The 21,407-nt window shown below is 41.3% G+C and overlaps 2 protein-coding genes across 8 annotated transcripts in view; one reads left to right on the top strand and one right to left on the bottom strand.

The window, feature by feature from the left end:
* The first annotated feature begins 539 nt into the window (after positions 1-539).
* Positions 540-2,090, top strand: LOC125374680 (cytadherence high molecular weight protein 1-like). The gene has a single exon (XM_048385894.1). The coding sequence runs from the start codon at positions 540-542 to the stop codon at positions 2,088-2,090; it is 1,551 nt and encodes a 516-aa protein (XP_048241851.1).
* An 8,211-nt stretch (positions 2,091-10,301) lies between these two features.
* Positions 10,302-21,407, bottom strand: part of LOC124148803 (ankyrin repeat and sterile alpha motif domain-containing protein 1B-like) — a 209,610-nt gene continuing 198,504 nt past the window's right edge. For 6 of the 7 annotated variants that reach the window (XM_048386148.1, XM_048386144.1, XM_048386147.1 and 3 more), the window contains 2 exons: positions 18,312-18,515; positions 10,302-13,329 (listed from right to left, as the gene is read on the bottom strand). In XM_048386148.1, coding sequence (XP_048242105.1) covers positions 18,342-18,515 — 174 coding nt within the window. In that variant the 3' untranslated portion in view covers positions 10,302-13,329; positions 18,312-18,341. The remainder of the gene's footprint in view (positions 13,330-18,311; positions 18,516-21,407) is intronic. The other variant, XM_048386145.1, reaches the window with a different exon arrangement.

The raw sequence follows: 21,407 nt of genomic DNA, 5'->3' as shown, positions 1-21,407 counted from the left end.
ATCGCGGCGTGTCAGCTTAATGTGGGAGGAAAGCCCGAAGTGATGCAGGTCTTAGACGTTTACCACTTCGGTGAAACCCACGCGCACAGTATGGTGCTGACAAACCTAGAAGCATAATCGGGGCGAACCGGGATTCGAACCCACAATCATAGGTTTCTGGCATGCCCAAGGGACGCAACTCTGCACAGCGAATCGCAGCGCCTTAGACGACTGGGCCACTCGTGCCCCCGGGCGTTAAAGGAACGAAACAAGGAATGTCGGCTTGGAGTCAGTATATACTGTGTGTTAAACTGCGGCATGGGACTATTCAAGTTCTGATTAGACTAATTAATTGGAAAGCTTGTAGCTCCGTATCCTCATAATTATTATTACTGTTCAGTGATATCTAATTGTATACAATCACAGTTGTGTTTGACGTGGTGTTTGCTATTATAGTTTACTTCTCAGTAGGTCCATGGTACGTCTGTGGAACCGGTACCAATGGTGGCATCAATACCTTTATGTCCAAACATGCGGAGGTGCAGTATAGTTCGGTTGACATGGTATATTTCATATCCTACCCAGTCCTTGAACCCTTGCCAGTCCTTGAACCCTACCAAGTCCTTGAACCCAACCTAGTCCTAGAACCCAACCCAGTCCTTGAACCTAATCCAGTCCTTGAACCCTACCCAGTCCTTGAACCCTACCCAGTCCTTGAACCTAGCCCAGTCCTTGAGCACTACCCAGTCCTTGAACCCAACACAGTCCTTGAACCCAGCCTAGTCCTTGAACCCAATCCAGTCCTTGAACCCTACTCAGTCCTTGAACCCTACCCAGTCCTTGAACCCAACCCAGTCCTTGAACACTACCCAGTCCTTGAACCCTACTCAGTCCTTGAACCCAGCCAAGTCCTTGAACCCTACCCAGTCCTTGAACCCAACACAGTCCTTGAACCCAGCCAAGTCCTTAAACCCCACCCAGTCCTAGAACCCAAACCAGTCCTTGAACACTACCCAGTCCTTGAACCCAACCCAGTCCTAGAGCCCAAACAAGTCCTTGAACACTACCCAGTCCTTGAACCCAACCCAGTCCTTGAACCCAGCCCAGTCCTTGAACCCCACCAAGTCCTTGAACCCAGCCCAGTCCTTGCACCCAACCCAGTCCTTGAACCCTACCCAGTCCTTGAACACTGCCCAGTCCTTGAACCCAACCCAGTCCTTGAACCCAACCCTGTCCTTGAACCCAACCCAGTCCTTGAACCCAGCCCAGTCCTTGAACCCAACCAAGTCCTTGAACCCAGCCCAGTCCTTGCACCCAACCCAGTCCTTGAACCTAGCCCAGTCCTTGAGCACTACCCAGTCCTTGAACCCAACCCAGTCCTTGAACCCAGCCTAGTCCTTGAACCCAATCCAGTCCTTGAACCCTACTCAGTCCTTGAACCCTACCCAGTCCTTGAACCCAACACAGTCCTTGAACACTACCCAGTCCTTGAACCCTACTCAGTCCTTGAACCCAGCCAAGTCCTTGAACCCTACCCAGTCCTTGAACCCAACACAGTCCTTGAACCCAGCCAAGTCCTTAAACCCCACCCAGTCCTAGAACCCAAACCAGTCCTTGAACACTACCCAGTCCTTGAACCCAACCCAGTCCTAGAGCCCAAACAAGTCCTTGAACACTACCCAGTCCTTGAACCCAACCCAGTCCTTGAACCCAGCCCAGTCCTTGAACCCCACCAAGTCCTTGAACCCAGCCCAGTCCTTGCACCCAACCCAGTCCTTGAACCCTACCCAGTCCTTGAACACTGCCCAGTCCTTGAACCCAACCCAGTCCTTGAACCCAACCCAGTCCTTGAACCCAACCCAGTCCTTGAACCCAGCCCAGTCCTTGAACCCAACCAAGTCCTTGAACCCAGCCCAGTCCTTGCACCCAACCCAGTCCTTGAACCCTACCCAGTCCTTGAACCCAACCCAGTCCTTGAACCCAGTCCAGTCCTTGAACCCAACCCAGTCCTTGAACACTACCCAGTCCTTGAACCCAACCCAGTCCTTGAACCCAACACAGTCCTTGAACCCAACCCAGTCCTTGAACCCAACCCAGTCCTTGAACCCTAACCAGTCCTTGAACCCTACCCAGTACTTGAACCCTACCCAGTCCTTGAACCCGGCCCAGTCCTTGAATCCAACCCAGTCCTTGAACCCTACCAGTCCTTGAACCCTACCAGTCCTTGAACCCTACCAGTCCTTGAACCCTACCCAGGCCCAAGAACAGTTTCTAGACATTTTTTTTTATTTTCATGAAATTGTGTGGTCAGTCTGACTACAAAAAATATTCCCAAAATTATTCATAATCCCTGTTCAGTATATTTACATATGCCATAACAAGGCAGGGAGGAACCTATTGGATAAGGAGTTCACTCGGCTCGCAGAGGGTCTGGATTCGACTCCTGACATGGAAACATTCTTGTACACTCCAGTGTAGTGTTGGAATAAAACCCAACTCACTAACTCGCTCTACACTATCAATCGTAACAGTCAGTTAATAACAGAAACTAGGGAAAATATATACGGTAGCCATGTAATAACCGGACGGTCGTTATTCTTTTCAATCTTCTCTCGCATCCGTCATTCAACAGCGCTTTGGTGTTTATTTATGTCGAGTTGAATGTGCACTTGAGTAGATTCACCAAAGACATCATGGTGCGCAGACGCACCGAAGGACAATGACCGGTTATCAGAGTGATCTGCCCTTGTGTGACTGCGAGCTCTACAATTTTAGGGCGTATGTAATGAAATAGGGTACATGTATTTTACAGCCGCTGGGAAACGAATAGCAGACGACATCAAGACATTGTCCTGGGACACCGAGGACGGGATGTCAGCCGTTCAATCATTCTGGGAGCACCTGTCCTTTTGAATTTTGATAAACGTACTGCTTCCTTGAACTAATTTGGGAAGACAACTTTCTCACGTTGAAATAAGTAAATGTGTTCTCTTCTCATGATGTCTAGCTCTAGTAGAGAGTATTATCCTCTGCGTCTTGTATTGTTCCTGAATATGTAGTCCGATCAAGGAAGTGTTGCATGGTGTCGGGGCTTTATGCTGCCCGTGTTTCTATTACTGAACAATAACACACGATGGTAAAGGAAGAATCATCATCATCATCATCATCATCATCATCGTTGTCGTCGTCGTCGTCGTCGTCGTCGTTTTCGTTGTTGTCGTCGCGTCGCCATCATCGTCATCGTCGTCGCCATCATCGTCATAGTCGTCGTCGTCGTCGCCATCATCATCATCATGTATATCATCGTTTTTATCGTTACGATTATTACTCTCGATTTCTTTAAAGATTAAACAGAACACGTACATCGTGCCATTTACTTGACTTGATAACAGAGAAGGCGACGTTGGCGGAGTCATCATCAACATCAACACCATCATTCACACCACCACCATCATGAGTAATATTACCCTCGCTTTTTTGCTACTACAGCTATTTTTTTATCAACAAACTGGAAAATAGAGGAGCAGACGGTAAAGACCCCCCTTCCCATTACGTCCGCTTACACAGCCACTGTCGCCCCAGCATTTAACAGCACTACATATGCTAGTAGATTACGCGATTATTTTCGCATGTTTTTTTTCGGCTGACAATAGTAGAGCAGACGGCAAAGAAGGAAGCGTCGTCTGCTCTTACTCCTCCAACCGTCACCACCAAAATGTGTTGCATCTGACGAGGCTGGCACGGACGTGTTATGGCGGCATTATCGTGTTTCTTGTACAAACACACCGGCTTCAGAAGGTGCTACAAAGATCAGTCATCCGCCGGGTATCACTTCACGGTTCAATGCACTCGTGCCTCCAAATAATGCCGTCCCTCCGTTACATAAATGTGGACGTTTTAGCACAGATTACAACCTTTGAACATTTCACAGCGAGCGGTGGAGTCGTCAAGAGCATCATTTGATGCCTGTATTACTTAACAGTTGATTGGCGCAGGCGTAAGGAGTAGGCACTCCGGGTGAAGTATGGCGGCGTGCTCCACTGGTCAAGGCCCACCCTAATGTGGCGAACATGTTTTAAAGTAGACGGAAAAAATGTTTTCACGCCGTAAGGGCAGTGTGACATTGGCGTTAAGTTCGTCGGGAGCGACACCTCCGTTGGGAGGCAGCTGACGTAATCAGACGAGAGATGCAACAATCGCCAGTCATGTCATATCATGTCCATCAAACACACTCTTAAACATGAGTCCAAAGTGTCATTAATGGAAGATTTAGTTCAAAGCCACTGGGATGGCACCATCAGTGATGGTAGTCTTGTTTGCAAGTTCGCCACAAAAGGAACCTTCCAAAGAAGGTTAAACGCAGCGTACATCAAAAACTTATTCGAAAAGCTTAATCCTTAATTCCAAAAATTGTTCGGAATAGGTCCCTTCTGTGACTACGGTTCAAAGACAAACCATTTTATGACCCCACGGAGTGCGGGCTGTATGTATCAGTGTGTAAGCGTCTTCCACAAATTTACAAATAACGCGCCTCATAATTTCCTAGAGAGCAAAACTAGTTGCGCCTATATCTCCCTGTCGCCTCGGTCCTTCCTCCTACAGCAAGCTGACACCGTGTGATATAACCGAAATACTGTTCAAAGCGGCGTTAAACCAACTCACTCACTCCAGATCATTGACGTCATGATCTCCCATGTCATGAAGACGTCGTGTGCTCCACGTCAACAATGATATACGTAGTCTATTCGTAGCTAACCTATTCTCCTACTGTGTCACATATACTAGGTGAGGAGAAATAAGTTTTAATATTGCGTTCAACATTATTACACGTTTGCGCTTATAAAGTGATGTGCATGCACTTGTGCGTGTTGTGTGTGCGTGTGTTTGTGTGCTTGTGTGTGGGTGTGCGTGTTTGTGTGCGTGTGTGCGTGTGTGTGTGTGTGCGTGCGTGCGTGCGTGCGTGCGTGCGTGCGTGCGTGCGTGCGTGCGTGCGTGCGTGCGTGCGTGTGTGTGTGTGTGTGTTCGCCCGGACTTACGTCGGTTTTACAGTGCACGCCGACAGAGATATTCATTCCTCAGTTCAACATGGATACCCCACTCAAGAGTATACTGACTCCGAGCCGACCAGTCCTTGTTTTATTCCCTTTATTGTCGAGCGCCAGGCAGAGTAACAACAAATACCATCGTTTAACGTCTTTTGATATGACGCGGCTGTGGATCGACCTTCCGTCAGTATACTGTGTCTGAGTGGGGTATTCATGTTAAACTGCGGCATGGCATTACAGCACTATAAAGTCGGCACACACACACACACACACACACACACACACACACACACGTCGCTATATAAGTGCAATAATCTTGGACGCGACGTTAAACCCCATTTCACCTCACCTCAAACATTGTGATAAAACGACCAAAACGTGCGTCACAACTCAATGCTTTTTACTCCGGCTATATCCGTCTACACAAATTACAGAGTCTAGACCGGGACTAGAAATTGGCACCAGCTAATGCCTCTTTAAAATCACCTTGCCTATGTTGTGTATAGAAATCCTTTACTCACTAAATGTTAACAATATCCACAGCTCTGAGATCAATTTGTACAACGCACTCGGAACTGAGACATTTTCACAACGTTAAATATACATGCGTAGAGGGACGATGTAACAAATGGATTAGCGATGCAGTAATCGGGGACTCTATGTGGTCTCCGCGTCTTAAAGGGGCACTTGACGTTCTGCCAAAGTCAGTCCGTCATCTTCCGTCCAGCCTGGGACATCTAACACTGATATGCATCTACACATCCAGTGTTCGAAATACCTGCCTGCCCGACCGTCCGAGACGGCTTGATTTCAACTCGGGCTGCCAGATTTTCAAATCCCCCTGACCGACGGTCGGGTTATATTTCATATGTGAAAATATTCAAAATATTTCCCGATGATAAGCATTAATTCACATGTAAAGATTAATGATAAAATGTAACCAAAAAGAAACCCCGTTAGCTTATCCTGAGAAACATGATTATAGTGGGCAGGCAGGTTTTGGTCAGGGCTGGCAAGTATTTCAGCTAGCCGGTCCTGTGGTCTGGCTGAAATTTTTGGGAGTTTCATACCCTGACACATCATGATAGAACAGGGGCACGGATGGCCCAGTCGTCTAAGGCACCGCAATTCGCTATACAGAGTTGTGTCCCTTGGGCATGCCAGAAACCTTTGATCGTGGTTCGAATCCCGGTTCGTCCCAATTATGTTTCTAGGTTTGTCAGCACAATACCCATGCTCGTAGGTTTCACCAAAGTTGTAAAGGTCTGATACCTGATTCGGGCTTTCCTCAAACGTTAACCTGACACGTCGTGATATAAGGGGAAAACTGGAAAAAGCGGCGTCAAACCAAACTCACTCACTAACGACAGAACAATGTTTTATCGCGAAATAAGGCACGCCTTGTTCCTCATTGGTCTTAGGGACTTATCGCGTAGCTGTGATATATATATATGCCTTTCCGCGGTACCCCCTACTCACCATTAACGTGGGTAGCTCACTATGGGAGGAAAGCCTGGAGTGATGCAGGTTTGAGACGTGCGCCCTTTGGTGATTGGTGAAATTCAGGAGCAAATGCATGGAGCCAACAAACCAAGTATCATCACCAGGGCGAATCTGGGATTCGAACCCACGAGCATAGGACTATGGCGCACTTAAGTATCGCAACTCTACATACCGAAATGACATGCATTGTTCAGGTCTATTCGACTATTTCCCACATGCACGATTAATTGCAGTACCGACCGATTAACATATAGGTCGTCCAACATTGCACATTTTATTTTGATACGTCTTTTTACGGTTAATAGAAATTAGGTATACAATCTGATATCGAGCAACATTTATATAGGGGTAACGACTGCTGCCAGATTATGTTGTGCAATGTGATAGTCACTTGAACGAGTGAAACTAGTAAATCAGCTCAATATCAAGCCCTTTCTACGGGACATGTGGCATTTCACAACGGAGCAACCAGTGCTTCCAGAGAATGAAGAACAAAACAAGTCTATACTTGCAGTCTGGTCTGTTCAATAACAACAGGTGAGGTGAGATGGGGTTTATCGTCGCGTTCAAGATTACTACACTTAAATAGGGACCTCCACTTACGTGTGTGTGTGTGTGTGTGTGTGTGTGTGTGTGTGGTGCGCGCGTGAATGTGCGTGCGTGTGCACCTACCCCACTCAGAAACGGCATACCGACTCCGAGCCTACCGGTCCTGGTTTTATACCCTGATGCCGAGTGCCAGGTAGGGTAACAAGTACCATCTTTTAACGTCGTTTTGTATACGCGGCCAGGGATCGACCCACCGACTTTCCACATCCACAAGGCCATTAATAACAAGAGTTTCGAGTAGTTTCTATATGGTTTTATTTGTTTTGCAAACTATACAAACAAGTCAGTGGAGAAACGTAAGACATGACTGAAGTATGTACACAAAATCTTTGTCTTTTTTTGTACAGGGTCCACTCACACAGGCATGCGCACACAGCTGACAAGCATACCAACATCAACCAACAAGCGGATGTCACAAATAAATCAGAGTTATCTCCCTTAGCAAACTCAAAGCACAGACTGCGCAGAGTACCAACGAGCATGTTTCCCGCTCAAAAGAATCAAATACCATATATGGTTTGTGGACACATTCACGATATATCTTACTCAAACAGTTCATAATTGTTTTGATTGATCTATATGAGGTAGGTCTTTCACAATATCCTGTGATCAAAATAAATGACTTGTGTTTTTGCTCTCTCTTTTTTGCATTAGACAACTGGCAGCTTTTTGAAAATATTTTTGATTTCTTAATTTTCACGATGTATTGCTGCTTGTAGTGGTCACACTTACTCACATAAACCAACATAACAGTCTAGCTTTAATCAATATACTATATAGGAGATCAATTATTTTTCCAACATAAACATGTCCTCAATAATTTTGTTTAATAATGATAATTAAAAGAGAAACTGTATTCATTGGACGCTTGTCTGCAAATAAAGTGTACATTATTCTATTACTCAACAATGTGAGATCCATATAAAGAAATTTAGTAAAACAAGGACTAACTTCTTTAAGTGGCTTGGTTATTATTTTAGGACCCCTCCTGCAAATCAAACAGTTGCTCCCTTAACAAGTAGTGTTTTGGTCATATCACCTGTCTGGTCATGTGGGAGCAGAGCCCAAGTATACAGGTACTTGAAAGCAGAGAGGTTGATGGATCTGGGATTTGAACCCAAGACAAGAGCATGACATGGAACAGAACAGCAGGACCTTCTCGCCCTGGACCATCTTACCCCTGGAAGATCATATTGTTACAAGTGGACTTTTGGCAATATATATACTACGCAACATTAGCTTAGACAAACATTTGACAAAAGATGGAAGTTTGGTCAGCAGACGTTAAGTAGTATTTTTAGTCATTTACCCTCTGCATACCTTAATTGGTGGAGAATAGCTAGTCTCTGCATAAACAAACAAAATCGGTTTCATCACACAACAAAACCACGGTTCATTTGAACCACAGGCAACTAAAATGGCTGTACACGTTCACGAATATACAGGAGAACAGATGTAGGTCAGAAACAAAACACAGTATGTCAATACATACAACTAAGTACAGTTTGCGTAGTTCAGCACAGTTACCATCTCAAAAATGAAACATTTCAGTACATGAAGCCATATGATGCAGTCATGGATTCATTAAAAAGCTAAAAGCAACCCATTACTTCTCGGGATCATTTAATGTTCAAGAACGGGATTTGGTCTGGGAAAATGTTTGTTGGAGGCCGAAAATGTTTCAAAATAAGAAGCAAAAACATTTCTTCTTCTTTTCATCCAGCATGTGCACTGAACATAATATCCTGGGGGGTGAAACCTTGAGGACAATTCCTCCTCATCCACACGCTGTCTGAATCAAAAGGACAAATAAACACCCTGGGGGGCAGTGTTGAACTATTGTGGGGAGCATCTCAATTTAAGTTTCATTTCATCTGGAACTTCCTTCACACACTGTATTCACTGTATCTAGCGCCCCCCTCCAATAACTGTCCCCCTAATCAACAACTTGGCCAATTTGTAAGTATTCGATATTAGTGCCCTGTACTAGCTATAAATGAACATAACAGTCTGTATTTTCTTGTTTATATTACAGACTTGTTGTACATAAAACTCAGCAGTTTAGGTAAGCATGACTGTCTAGTAAATATTTTCAAAAAAGTTTTAGTTTCATAGACATTAAAAATAAGTTAACATGTCGATTATGATTTTGATAAGCACCCTATTTGTCAAATTTCTGGTCAGGCTTGCTGATTTGGATCGATGCTCATGATATTAATCACTGGATTGTCTGGTCCAGACTCGATTATTTACAGACCGCCGTCATATAGCTGGAATATTGATGAGTGCGGCGTTAAACAACAAACCAATCTTTGTCAAATTTCTGGTCAGGCTTGCTGACTTGGATCGATGCTCATGATATTAATCACTGGATTGTCTGGTCCAGACTCGATTATTTACAGACCGCCGTCATATAGCTGGAATATTGATGAGTGCGGCGTTAAACAACAAACCAATCTTTGTCAAATTTCTGGTCAGGCTTGCTGACTTGGATCGATGCTCATGATATTAATCACTGGATTGTCTGGTCCAGACTCGTTTATTTACAGACCACCGTCATATAGCTGGAATATTGTTGAGTGCGGCGTTAAACAACAAACCAATCTTTGTCAAATTTCTAGGTTCCCAGGGCGCTTATTATGGTGAATATGGTAGGTCCAAAGTATAAACCCCATTACCGGTGCACCTGTCACGAAATGGCTTGAATACTGCTGAAAGTGTTGTCAGAAAAAAATCAATATCAGGAGCAATAACACGTGGCTGTATGACTGAAATATGACATGTTTAAAGATGCACAGAAATATGAATAGACACACAGTGCAATAATTCATGACATTTGTTAATAAAAATCTGACAATTTAATGATAATACATGTCATTCGTTGAAAGAAATGCGCTTGTTAAAAGTATGTACAAACATTCCAAGATATATACAATTTACAGTAAGAAGCAGTATCTCCCATCATGGCTGTACACAATAAAATCATGAGTTTGTACTGCACGCACAAGCCTTACACTGCACCTATAGAGAACCCTCATCTCGTATTATCACTCAAGTAGAGGATTTCATATTAAACATTACCTTTTCAATTTATCATTTTTCAGCACATACTCTTCTTAGAACATTAAGTTGTAACAAAATGTCTAAACAAATGGAGACCCTTAAGATACAAATATTTAACAGTGACATTCAATGCCACTTACAAGCTTAATGTAAGCGAACAAAACATGAAGGTCAAACACGATATCCATTAGAAATCTAAATGACAAACTTCATCAAATGTTTTGCATAAAATAATCCTTCTGAATTTTATTACAAATTTACAAATGTATTACAAAATGTAAATTGAACAATTTATAACACAAATGGCAGCAAGAGACACAAGTACAGCAGAGTTGGTTCCAAACCATGTATATATTTACTCTACAAATTCAGTGAGAAAATACATCTCATTGAATAAGCTGAAGTTAGTATTTTTATTGAAAGCTCATGGCCTTAAGTAAATAATAAACATTAAATAGCAATAGACAATCTGTAACAACTGCATGATTAGGAAGAAGTGACCCTCTCCGTGTACTACCGCATGCACAACTACCTATAGATGTAACCTGCTTCGTATTAATGAACCACCATAGGTAGCAGGAGGGTGCTCTCACCTGTGTTACTCTCAGTACGAGAGTTCTCTAGTTCTATCAGTAGCAATAACAGCCATCTACCTACACGGCATTTACTGTAATCAATACACTGGTTTAAAGATAAAGTTTAATATCAAACAGGTGATTTCAATACATCTTTTTCAAAACTAATATCTATAGATTTAGTAAATTGAATGCAAAAATGTCAAATGCACATTTGAAAACTGCAAGTATTAATGGTGTCTTCACGTGGGAAATTCTCATAATTTTCTCGTCTTAGGTCTCCATGTTAAACTTGGTTTACATGTTTTTTGACAAAATATAGGTCTGATACATATGATAATATCTTCTAAAACACTATATCAGCTATTTATTCAAGAAACAAAGAGAATGATTTTGCTTAAATTCAGAATTGATGCAATTACTGAACTGAACCTGTTTGACAACATGTAGCTAAAAAGAAAAAGGTGTTTTCCCCAACCTCCCAAACCATTTTTTAAAAACAAAGTCTGTCAAAAAGAAACAACTACAAATATATCCCAGTTTGACACTTGTCTCAAGGAAGACATGGAAGTCTATGGTAGTTTTCCACATGTTTAAATCTTGATTAATTACTCCATCTCCTGACATGCACACACCAAGCACACACACCAATGACTTGATGTAGGTGTAAAGGGGACATGCACCAAGAAAACATGTTGTGAAACACAAGTTATTACTTTACAATATATCTCTGCCAAAAAATGCATATAGCTTCCAAATTATGCTTTATATAATTGAATTTTAAAAAAAGAGATTATACGTAAATTCCATTTACATCTCGAGAGATCCAGGTGACACTAACATGAAAACAATCAATTCTTCATTTCTGCTGACATAAGCAAATAAATGTGTAAATAACGCTAGTGGGATGTGAACAAACTTGAAATAAATAACATAAAAATACAACTACAACTTGCATATAAACAACGGGAATCAAAACACGATGGAATGGTAAAGCTGCTACTAACACAATATTTGGTTTTCGTTATCTTAGGGGTCTTCTCAAAAAAAATTTAAAATATTGAAAAGATATGCATGGAGATTTCTGGTTGATATGGAAAAAAATACCGAAACAAAAAAAACCCAGCACTTGTATAATTGTAGCATGTTCAAAATAGTCTGTAAGGTGGCAAGTTTTACATTATACCGGGGTCATGAATTCAAGTACATACAAGACATGTGATAATACTTTCCAAATACCTGGTTGGTTTCAATATCACTACAAGAATATTCTATTCATGTATCAACGGCAAACTGTTGTATGAAGCATCCATTATTGATCTCTTTATGAACACAATTAAAAAGACTGAAAAACTTGAGACGACCCCTGTGTGCGGATATGTTCAAATAAGCGAACTGGTCAATATGATTGGTCACAAAAACTGATGTCATATTGTATTGATATTACTCATGAAATTTGGTCAAAAGTGGCATACACTGAAATATGATGTTAAATGTGAATTCTGATTATTGTAATTGAATGATTGGTATGTATATGTATTAATACTTCAAAAAATGAAAGTAAAAAAGTATAGTAGCTTATGAGGGCAACACTGGAAATCTATAAATCTCTACATGCAATCTGTAAAATTGCAATACATTAACGAAAGATTTCCATATATCTTACAATCTTTGCACCCTCACCCTCTGCCAAAAATTGCATACTGTCCAACATAAACAAAGAAATAAACAAAATCAACAATTTTATGCATGGTCCTACTTTAAAATGTACATTATAGCCCCATCTTCAAATACTTGTTATCATCCAAGTGTACATCTCCCTATCTGTCTCCCAGCTGAATCGCAGGGCGGGACTACGGTCAACTGATAACCCTTGCATGTCATTCTAGTCACTGAAAAACATCTTTCTTTGTTGCTCAAATATTATAACGTTTAGTAGATAAACATACTGTCTTTTCATTGTAGAGCGAGGTTACCTGTAGATCAAACCATTCTAAATTGAATTTGGAACCAAACGCACAGCTGGGGTGGTTATTGTGATTTGAAACCTCTGAATGACCAATCAGAATTTAGTGTTTCCAAAATTCATGGTACAATTATCACTCAATCATTGATAATTATATTATCTTCAAGTAGATCTAGACTGGTGAGTTTCCCAGACCATGGAGCGTAGTCCCCCATTAATATCAAGGCACATTCACCAAATAATCTTAGTGCCACTTAGATTGCTGGAATTAGTTTGATGGAATGAGGACATGATGGTTGAATATAGTAGTTAGTCACTTGTGTTGTAGGAGTCTCCAGCAGGTGCTTGCCAAATGATGACTACTGTAGAACACTGATGATGCTTTAGTGTTTTTAATAATAGTAAATACTTTTAAATGGTGCTAAATATTGATAGAAATTGTAAATATCATTAAAAACTTCTCAATGAGCTAGCTGCTTCTGACTTCGGCTGATACAGTTGCCAGGATCTATGTTAGCGGATGGTGCATGGCGCTTGGGGCTCCTCATGCCATGGAAGACCTGGAGAAGCCTGATGAGGGGCCAGCTATCTGGAAAAACAAATATGTGTCATCATTAGTACATTCCACTCCACAGTCTCAGTCAACAAATCTCACATTGTACCTCACAAACAATATCACAACTAAATGCATAGCAGTCTCACTGAGTTTCATTCAACACAGTGAGCTAGAGCGCCAAGTTTCATTTTGAGTTACCTCCCTTAGATGTGACAGGATTCGCTGATCATGGTTCAAATACAAGATTCACCCTAACTGAACCTTGGTCTTTCCCCACAATAACCAACATCATGCATTTCTCCAAAGTGATACAGTTTTATGACCCGTCTCACCCTGTCTCACCCTGTCTCACCCTACACTAAAGTGACATGCTTTAGCCAAGCTGACATAGTGGTCCAAGTAGCATCCAGCCAACCAACTCCCTCACTGAACAAAATTAGATACTGATTAAAATAGCACACTTCAGAATGGCAACAATAAATTAATGTCAGTGTCCGTATAAGATTTTTTAAAACAAACAACTGACTTGTCAGTGCTGCAGTGTCAGCTCTGAAATGCTGAAACTCCCGACAGCCTTGAACTGTGTGAACCCTTAAGCATTACCTGGATAACACTGTGACCCTTCTGAAAATTATATTCAAATGATTCAGATGTTTCACTATCAAAATATTTAAGATAAAAATTTGTTCACAACTCCAGATTGATAGAAGCAAGGCAAAGGTTTGAAGTCTTTATCAAACAGCCAAGCTTGTTCAAACAATATGGACAAAACAAGAAAAAAACGGCTTTTATTGTTGTCTTTGAGCAACAAAAAACGACATGATCAAGTCATGGCACAGAATATTTCAAGTGGCCTCCTATCTCCGAAAAGAAAGGCATCCATCTCTCCAGCAAAAAGACATTTGGGCTCTTGCGTATGTTTCCTCAATTAACTTTTAATTTATTATCTTTGAGATTAATCCTGTCGATTGGGATTCCAATGTATGCAAATTAAATGCATCGTCTCTTTGAAATGTACAGCCTTCGACCTTTTTTTCAGAATTTTCTCCACTCGATTGAATTGCGTTTTCCAATCTGATGGTGTCGGTTATGGAACAAGCCACGCTTATACTAGTACCCGCATGTTCAGTTTATTTCATCTTGGAGATATTTAATGGACAATTACCCACCTCTCCTTCTTCAGCCTAGTCAATAAAGCCGGGCTGGTTGACTTACACCTACACCGGTCTCCCCCCAGAGCACATCCGCGACAAATCCTCGTCTCAACGAGACGCAATGTATCATCGCTAACAATAGACTGGTGATCACTGCCACATGGTCCCAGTGCTTCCTTTTACAAGAAATTGTCGGCGATTGAAAAGCCAGTCCTAATGCATCTCTCCTATGGCTTAATGGTCTTTGATTAATGCTGTATTGAAGGAGAGAGCTGCCTTCTCCTTGTGTGGATAACAAGCCACAAACAGAGTCGCCCGCAATATTTTCGACATCAACCTCAGATTTTTACCCCCAAACGAGACCATATTTATTACTTTGGGGATTTCGCTAAGGCAAAAGGGAACACGGACAAAACAATCGTGAACAATATCTGTGAATATACCACAACCAACTTAGGGGCGTCCCATTCTCTTTCCTAGTATCCCACCATCTGCTTCATTAAGTTTTTTTCTCAATCTGTCAAACGAAAAAGAATTCACCATCGAACTGCATTGAAGGATGAGGAACCTTAATTTGTACGCTTCATTTTTACAGCACCCACATATCCCGCATCCCAAGATTAACAAACGACACTGGCGGCCGAGTCGAACAATTACTGGCTTCGCGCCCTGCTTGTTACAAACATGGCTACCCCCACTGCCCACCTCGCGAGAGGACCATCTTTCAAAGTGTGGACCCGTGACTTCTATTCTCATTTAATATCAAGTCAAAAGCGACCGGGCAAACAGCGGGAAGGGGATGTAAATTGTATTGTTGTTTCACAATTCATAATATAGCTTAATCGTGGAAAGAAACGCTTGCTCGCAGACTCGTCAATTTATGTTTGCTCTTTCAAATGATCCTCTTGACACCCTGAATCACATCTAACTGGACTGAAGAAATTAATCATGTCAGCGGACTCACGTTTATTGTTCATTTTGATTTGAGAAAATCGTCTTCTTCATTGGATCACAAAGTGCAATATGTCCGGTGATTTCAATGAAAGACATGTTGATCTTGCTCAATGAGTCATTCACAATCAGATCAGTTAAGGACATGATTGTGTTGTACACCATGACCACTGTTATTGTATAAAGTCACACAAGAGGAGCTAGGCAAATATGGGATTTAGCCTCTAGGTGGATATGGCCACACCAATAATTATTCATACCAATAGAAAATGCCACCGTGAGAAATGGGGTGTTGTTTACGATAGTATAGAAATTGAGGGACGATTGGGTCATAAACATCATAAGCAGAATTTCCGTGACAGAGCTGTTTCAATGTGGGAGGAAATATTTAGAACACTTAACTTTAATGAAACAACTATTACAGGGTGGGTGTCGCTGTGGTCGACATATCCTCTCTTCATTCAATGTTTAATATCAGATTCTCTTTCATGTCATCACTGGTGCAATAGAAAAGTTATCTTAGATAAAGGATTCCAGATAAAAAACACCACTAGTTTTTGTTTGTTATCTGGAATGATTACTCAAAGTTTGCATTTAATATGTATGAATAGGACGACCAGATGAGGGTTACAGCAACCGAAGATATCTTGGGCACAGACATACCAAGGGCCTCGGACCTATCCCAAGAAGAGCTGACCCCGGACATGCCACAAAACTACCCAGTTTGATAGGCACTACTGTGTTGACTCAAAAGTAGGTGGCGGTGCCAGCCTTAGAGTGAGTGAGTATGGTTTTACGCCGCTTTTAGCAATATTCCAGCAATATCATGGCAGGGGACACCAGAAATGGGCTTCACACATTGTACCCATGTCGGGAATCGAACCCGGGTCTTCGGCGTGACGAGCGAACGCTTTAACCACTGGGCTACCCGACCGCCCCCCACCCAGCCTTAGAGAAAGGCTGGTCAGATCTGCTCTCTACACAAACTCAGAGAGGCCACTACAAACGTGAACTCGAATATACATGCTAGTGAAAGAAACACTTTATACTTAATGACACATATTGAAGAACTATTGGTGGGGATGTGCCTCATGATACTTCATGCTGATGATTTCATATAAAGAACATATTTTATGCCTGGTGTGTTGGATGAAGTGGGAGCCATGTTGACAGTTGACCCTACCCCCTTCTCCCACAGATAGTTGGAACAAACAAAGATGGGTGGGTGAATCACGGAAATGGATTAATGTCCTGTATAAAGACAAACAGGTTCCAGAAAACAAAGTGTTTCTCTATGATGGTTAAACAGGAGAATACACACGTTATGTACATGTGCTGTACTGTATTGAGAGAGGAGTTGGTTACACTGGAGAATACACACGTTATGTACATGTGCTGTACTGTATTGAGAGAGGAGTTGGTTAAACAGGAGAATACACACGTTATGTACATGTGCTGTACTGTATTGAGAGAGGAGTTGGTTAAACAGGAGAATACACACGTTATGTACATGTGCTGTACTGTATTGAGAGAGGAGTTGGTTACACTGGAGAATACACACGTTATACGAATGTGCAATACTGTATTGAGAGAGGAGTTGGTCTACTTACACAGGAAAATACACACGTTATGTACATGTGCTATACTGTATTGAGAAAGGAGTTGGTTACACAGGAGAATACACACGTTATCTACATGTGCTATACTGTATTGAGGTGTGATAATGGTTAAACAGGAGAATACACACGTTATGTACATGTGCTATACTGTATTGAGGTGTGATAATGGTTAAACAGGAGACTACACACGTTATGTACATGAGCTATACTGTATTGAGAGAGGAGTTGGTCTACTTACACTGGAGAATACACACGTTATGTACATGTGCTGTACTGTATTGAGAGAGGAGTTGGTTACACAGGAGACTACACACGTTATGTACATGTGCTATACTGTATTAAGAGAGGAGTTGGTCTACTTACACTGGAGAATACACACCTTATGTACATGTGCTGTACTGTATTGAGAGAGGAGTTGGTTACACAGGGGAATACACACGTTATGTACATGTGCTATACTGTATTGAGAGAGCAGTTGGTTAAACAGGAGAATACACACGTTATCTACATGTGCTATACTGTATTGAGGTGTGATAATGGTTAAACAGGAGAATACACACGTTATGTACATGTGCTGTACTGTATTGAGAGAGGAGTTGGTTACACAGGAGAATACACACGTAATGTACATGTGCTATACTGTATAGAGAGAGGAGTTGGTTACACAGGAGAATACACACGTTATCTACATGTGCTATACTGTATTGAGGTGTGATAATGGTTAAACAGGAGAATACACACGTTATGTACATGTGCTATACTGTATTGAGGTGTGATAATGGTTAAACAGGAGACTACACACGTTATGTACATGTGCTGTACTGTATTGAGAGAAGAGTTGGTCTACATACACTGGAGAATACACACGTTATACACATGTGCTATACTGTATTGAGAGAGGAGTTGGTCTACTTACACAGGAGAATACACACGTTATGTACATGTGCTATACTGTATTGAGAAAGGAGTTGGTTACACAGGAGAATACACACGTTATCTACATGTGCTATACTGTATTGAGAGAGGAGTTGGTCTACTAACACAGGAGAATACACACGTTATGTACATGTGCTATACTGTATTGAGAGAGGAGTTGGTCTACTTACACAGGAGAAAACACACGTTATGTACATGTGCTGTACTGTATTGAGAGAGGAGTTGGTTACACAGGAGACTACACACGTTATGTACATGTGCTATACTGTATTCAGAGAGGAGTTGGTTACACTGGAGAATACACACGTTATGTACATGTGCTGTACTGTATTGAGAGAGGAGTTGGTCTACTTACACAGGAGACTACACACGTTATGTACATGTGCTATACTGTATTGAGCGATGCTTTTGATGAGGCGCTGGTTGTATCTTCTTGGTCACTGGGGCTCAGCTTCTTCTCAAACTCCATGGCATCTTCCTCAGCTTTCTCTTTCAACGCCATCTGGTATGCAATCTCAAAGGCTTCTCCCAAAGTCAGGATTATCTCCCCTGCCAATTCCTGAAACGTAAAAAAATATGTTTACAGATGTATATAAGTTTTCGTCTTCAACGATTGCAAACTGTAAATAATAAAAGTCATTTCTGAGGTAACAATCTTAATTTTTCAAAGTTGAGTCAGCATATCTTGATGTTTAAGAGTGGAGTCAACATATCTTGATGTTAAAGAGTTGAGTCAACATATCTTGATGTTAAAGAGTTGAGTCAACATATCTAGATGTTTCAGAGTTGAGTCAGCATATCTAGATGTTTAAGAGTTGAGTCAACATATCTAGATGTTTAAGAGTTGAGTCAACATATCTTGATGTTAAAGAGTTGAGTCAACGTATCTAGATGTTAAAGAGTTGAGTCAACATATCTTGATGTTAAAGAGTTGAGTCAACATATCTTGATGTTTCAGAGTTGAGTCAGCATATCTAGATGTTTCAGAGTTGAGTCAACATATCTAGATGTTTAAGAGTTGAGTCAACATATCTTGATGTTTAAGAGTTGAGTCAACATATCTTGATGTTTAAGAGTTGAGTCAACATATCTTGATGAGTCAACATATCTTGATGTTTAAGAGTGGACTCAACATGTCTTGATGGTATAGAGTTGAGTCATCATATCTTGATGTTTAAGAGTTAAACTGAGAAGGATGACAGAAGAAAGTTTGGAATATTAGAATCTCCACTGATTTCATGGAAGACAAATCTCTGAGCACATCAAACAGTAATACATCCACACAATCTAATCCTTGTGACCTGAACTGTACGTCTGTCCGTTGATCAGCACCTCAAACTAAATGCCCCAGACAGTTTATTAAACTCTTTCAGTATTGTAGTTTTCAACGCAATTCCCCTATCTCATGAGTGATGGCACAACACAATGTATTCCTAACATAACTGTATTTCCCTTCCAAAGATAACTTTTCAATATAAATTTGCCTACCCCAAAGGCATATCCGCCATTGGAAATATTCCATTTGTTCGCATGGATTGGCATGAGAAGATTACAATTTGATCCGAGAAAGAAGTTTTCAAATAAACTACCCCAGAGTGCAGTAGCATCCGAAGACGTGATCACACCTCACTTTTCACATATTCCCATGATAAATTATGAGAATGCACTAGCAGCCAAACCACATGCCATCAGTCAAGTCAAAAATAATTAAGAGGTGACCTGGCCAGAAAAGTGATTGACAAAATTTTCCGGTGCAGTGAACGGACTGATTTCCAACCTTCGACTGGAGACAGTGCTAGTATGCCTGGGTGAGCATTTCTACGAATCCAGACATGAGGTCCATTATGGTTGCCCCCTTTTGGAAAACAGCTACGGGCCACGTTTAATTAATTCCCTCGTACACGGACAAAACCACAGTTTTAAAAGCCTAGAGGTCAAGAGATCTATTGACAACCGAAAGGTGACAATAGCATCAACAATACCCATCCAGACAGATGCTCGCACCCATAACAACAACTACTTGAAGATTAAAAATAGAGGAAGCGTGGACATGAATGCAGGCTCTGTTGGCAGACAAGCAAAGCCTGAAGTGACCAGCGAGAAGGGGTCAGCAATTAGTGCGACAAAGACCCCAATGTCGATGACACTTTTTGACTGGCTACAATGGTGCTTCGAAATTCCAAGAGTCAAAACTCAGAGGTAAGACAAAGGCTTGAGTGGTGGTGTTGAAAACAAGCTGATGTCCACAACTCGGGACACTTCTGCGCCCTGTTTCTCATGTCACAGACCACAGCAGACATCTTGGGAGGACAGGGAGAATGTAGGGGTTTCTTCAAAACCGGAGAAACAGGTGCATTTATTTTCTTGTGGAACATTTACTTCTTTGTTGGGAGTTGGAGGGTTATTTTGAAACAGAGTGGATAATTTATAACTTCACCAATGACACACAAGGACAGTGGAGACTATCTAGCTAACATTTTCACTCCCTTTTCATTTTTTCGTCATTTATTACAATCAACAGTAAATCTGACTATATTTGAGTTGTCACAAAAATACCAACAACTGCCACATATATTAAAGTGAGTGAGTGAGTGAGTATGGTTTTACGCCGCTTTTAGCAATATTCCAGCAAATATCAGGCGGGGGACACCAGAAATGGGCTTCACACATTGTACCCTTATCGGGAATTGAACCCGGGTCTTCAGCGTAACGAGGGAACGCTTTAACCACTATAGGCTACCCGAGTGCCCCTCCACATTTATTAAAAAAAAGAAAGTTCTCTTTTGATCTCTTAGGGCAAAACTTGTAGAACAAGAGGATAACAACTACAAAAAGTCACCATCCGGCTGATAAAAGAGGACCTATAATATTATGTCACCCACATCTTAATTGCAAAAAGATGATTTTTTGTTTTTATTTTTCTTATTTTGCTGTTAATCCCTGTTTATATATGACGCACAATAAACAAAATCAACAGCACTGAATAACCAGGGTATTGTTTCACTTAGCTATCGTCATACAGATTAAATTAAAACTTTGTTTACAAACTGACAAATCTATCACAATTCACTCTATCAACTTCATTGTCAGACACCATAATCTTCTCTTAACACTGATGAATAATGCAAAACGATAGCCAACATCAAAGATCTCTTTTTCTTCTAAGCTTAGAAGGAACATTTGTAATAATCATCTGATGAAAATCCAGAAATAATAATGAGAAGAATGGACAAAAAACACCACCTAATCTGGGCCCATTAACATATTAATACACAAATTCAGAACAATTCTCACGACAACACATTGTCCCATCTCCAACAATCTGTTATCATTATGTGACTCCAGCATTAAGAGTTAGGATGAACTGACTTCACGAACAATCCCCTGTCAGTACCGACCGAGTTGCTGTCACTGTAAAGTCCTCACAATCAGGCTACAATCATATGGAAAT

Source organism: Haliotis rufescens, unplaced genomic scaffold, assembly GCF_023055435.1.
Source record: "Haliotis rufescens isolate VD_foot unplaced genomic scaffold, xgHalRufe1.0.p SCAF_6, whole genome shotgun sequence".
NCBI classification, from domain to species: domain Eukaryota; kingdom Metazoa; phylum Mollusca; class Gastropoda; order Lepetellida; family Haliotidae; genus Haliotis; species Haliotis rufescens.
This window is presented reverse-complemented; position numbering and strand designations above follow the sequence as displayed.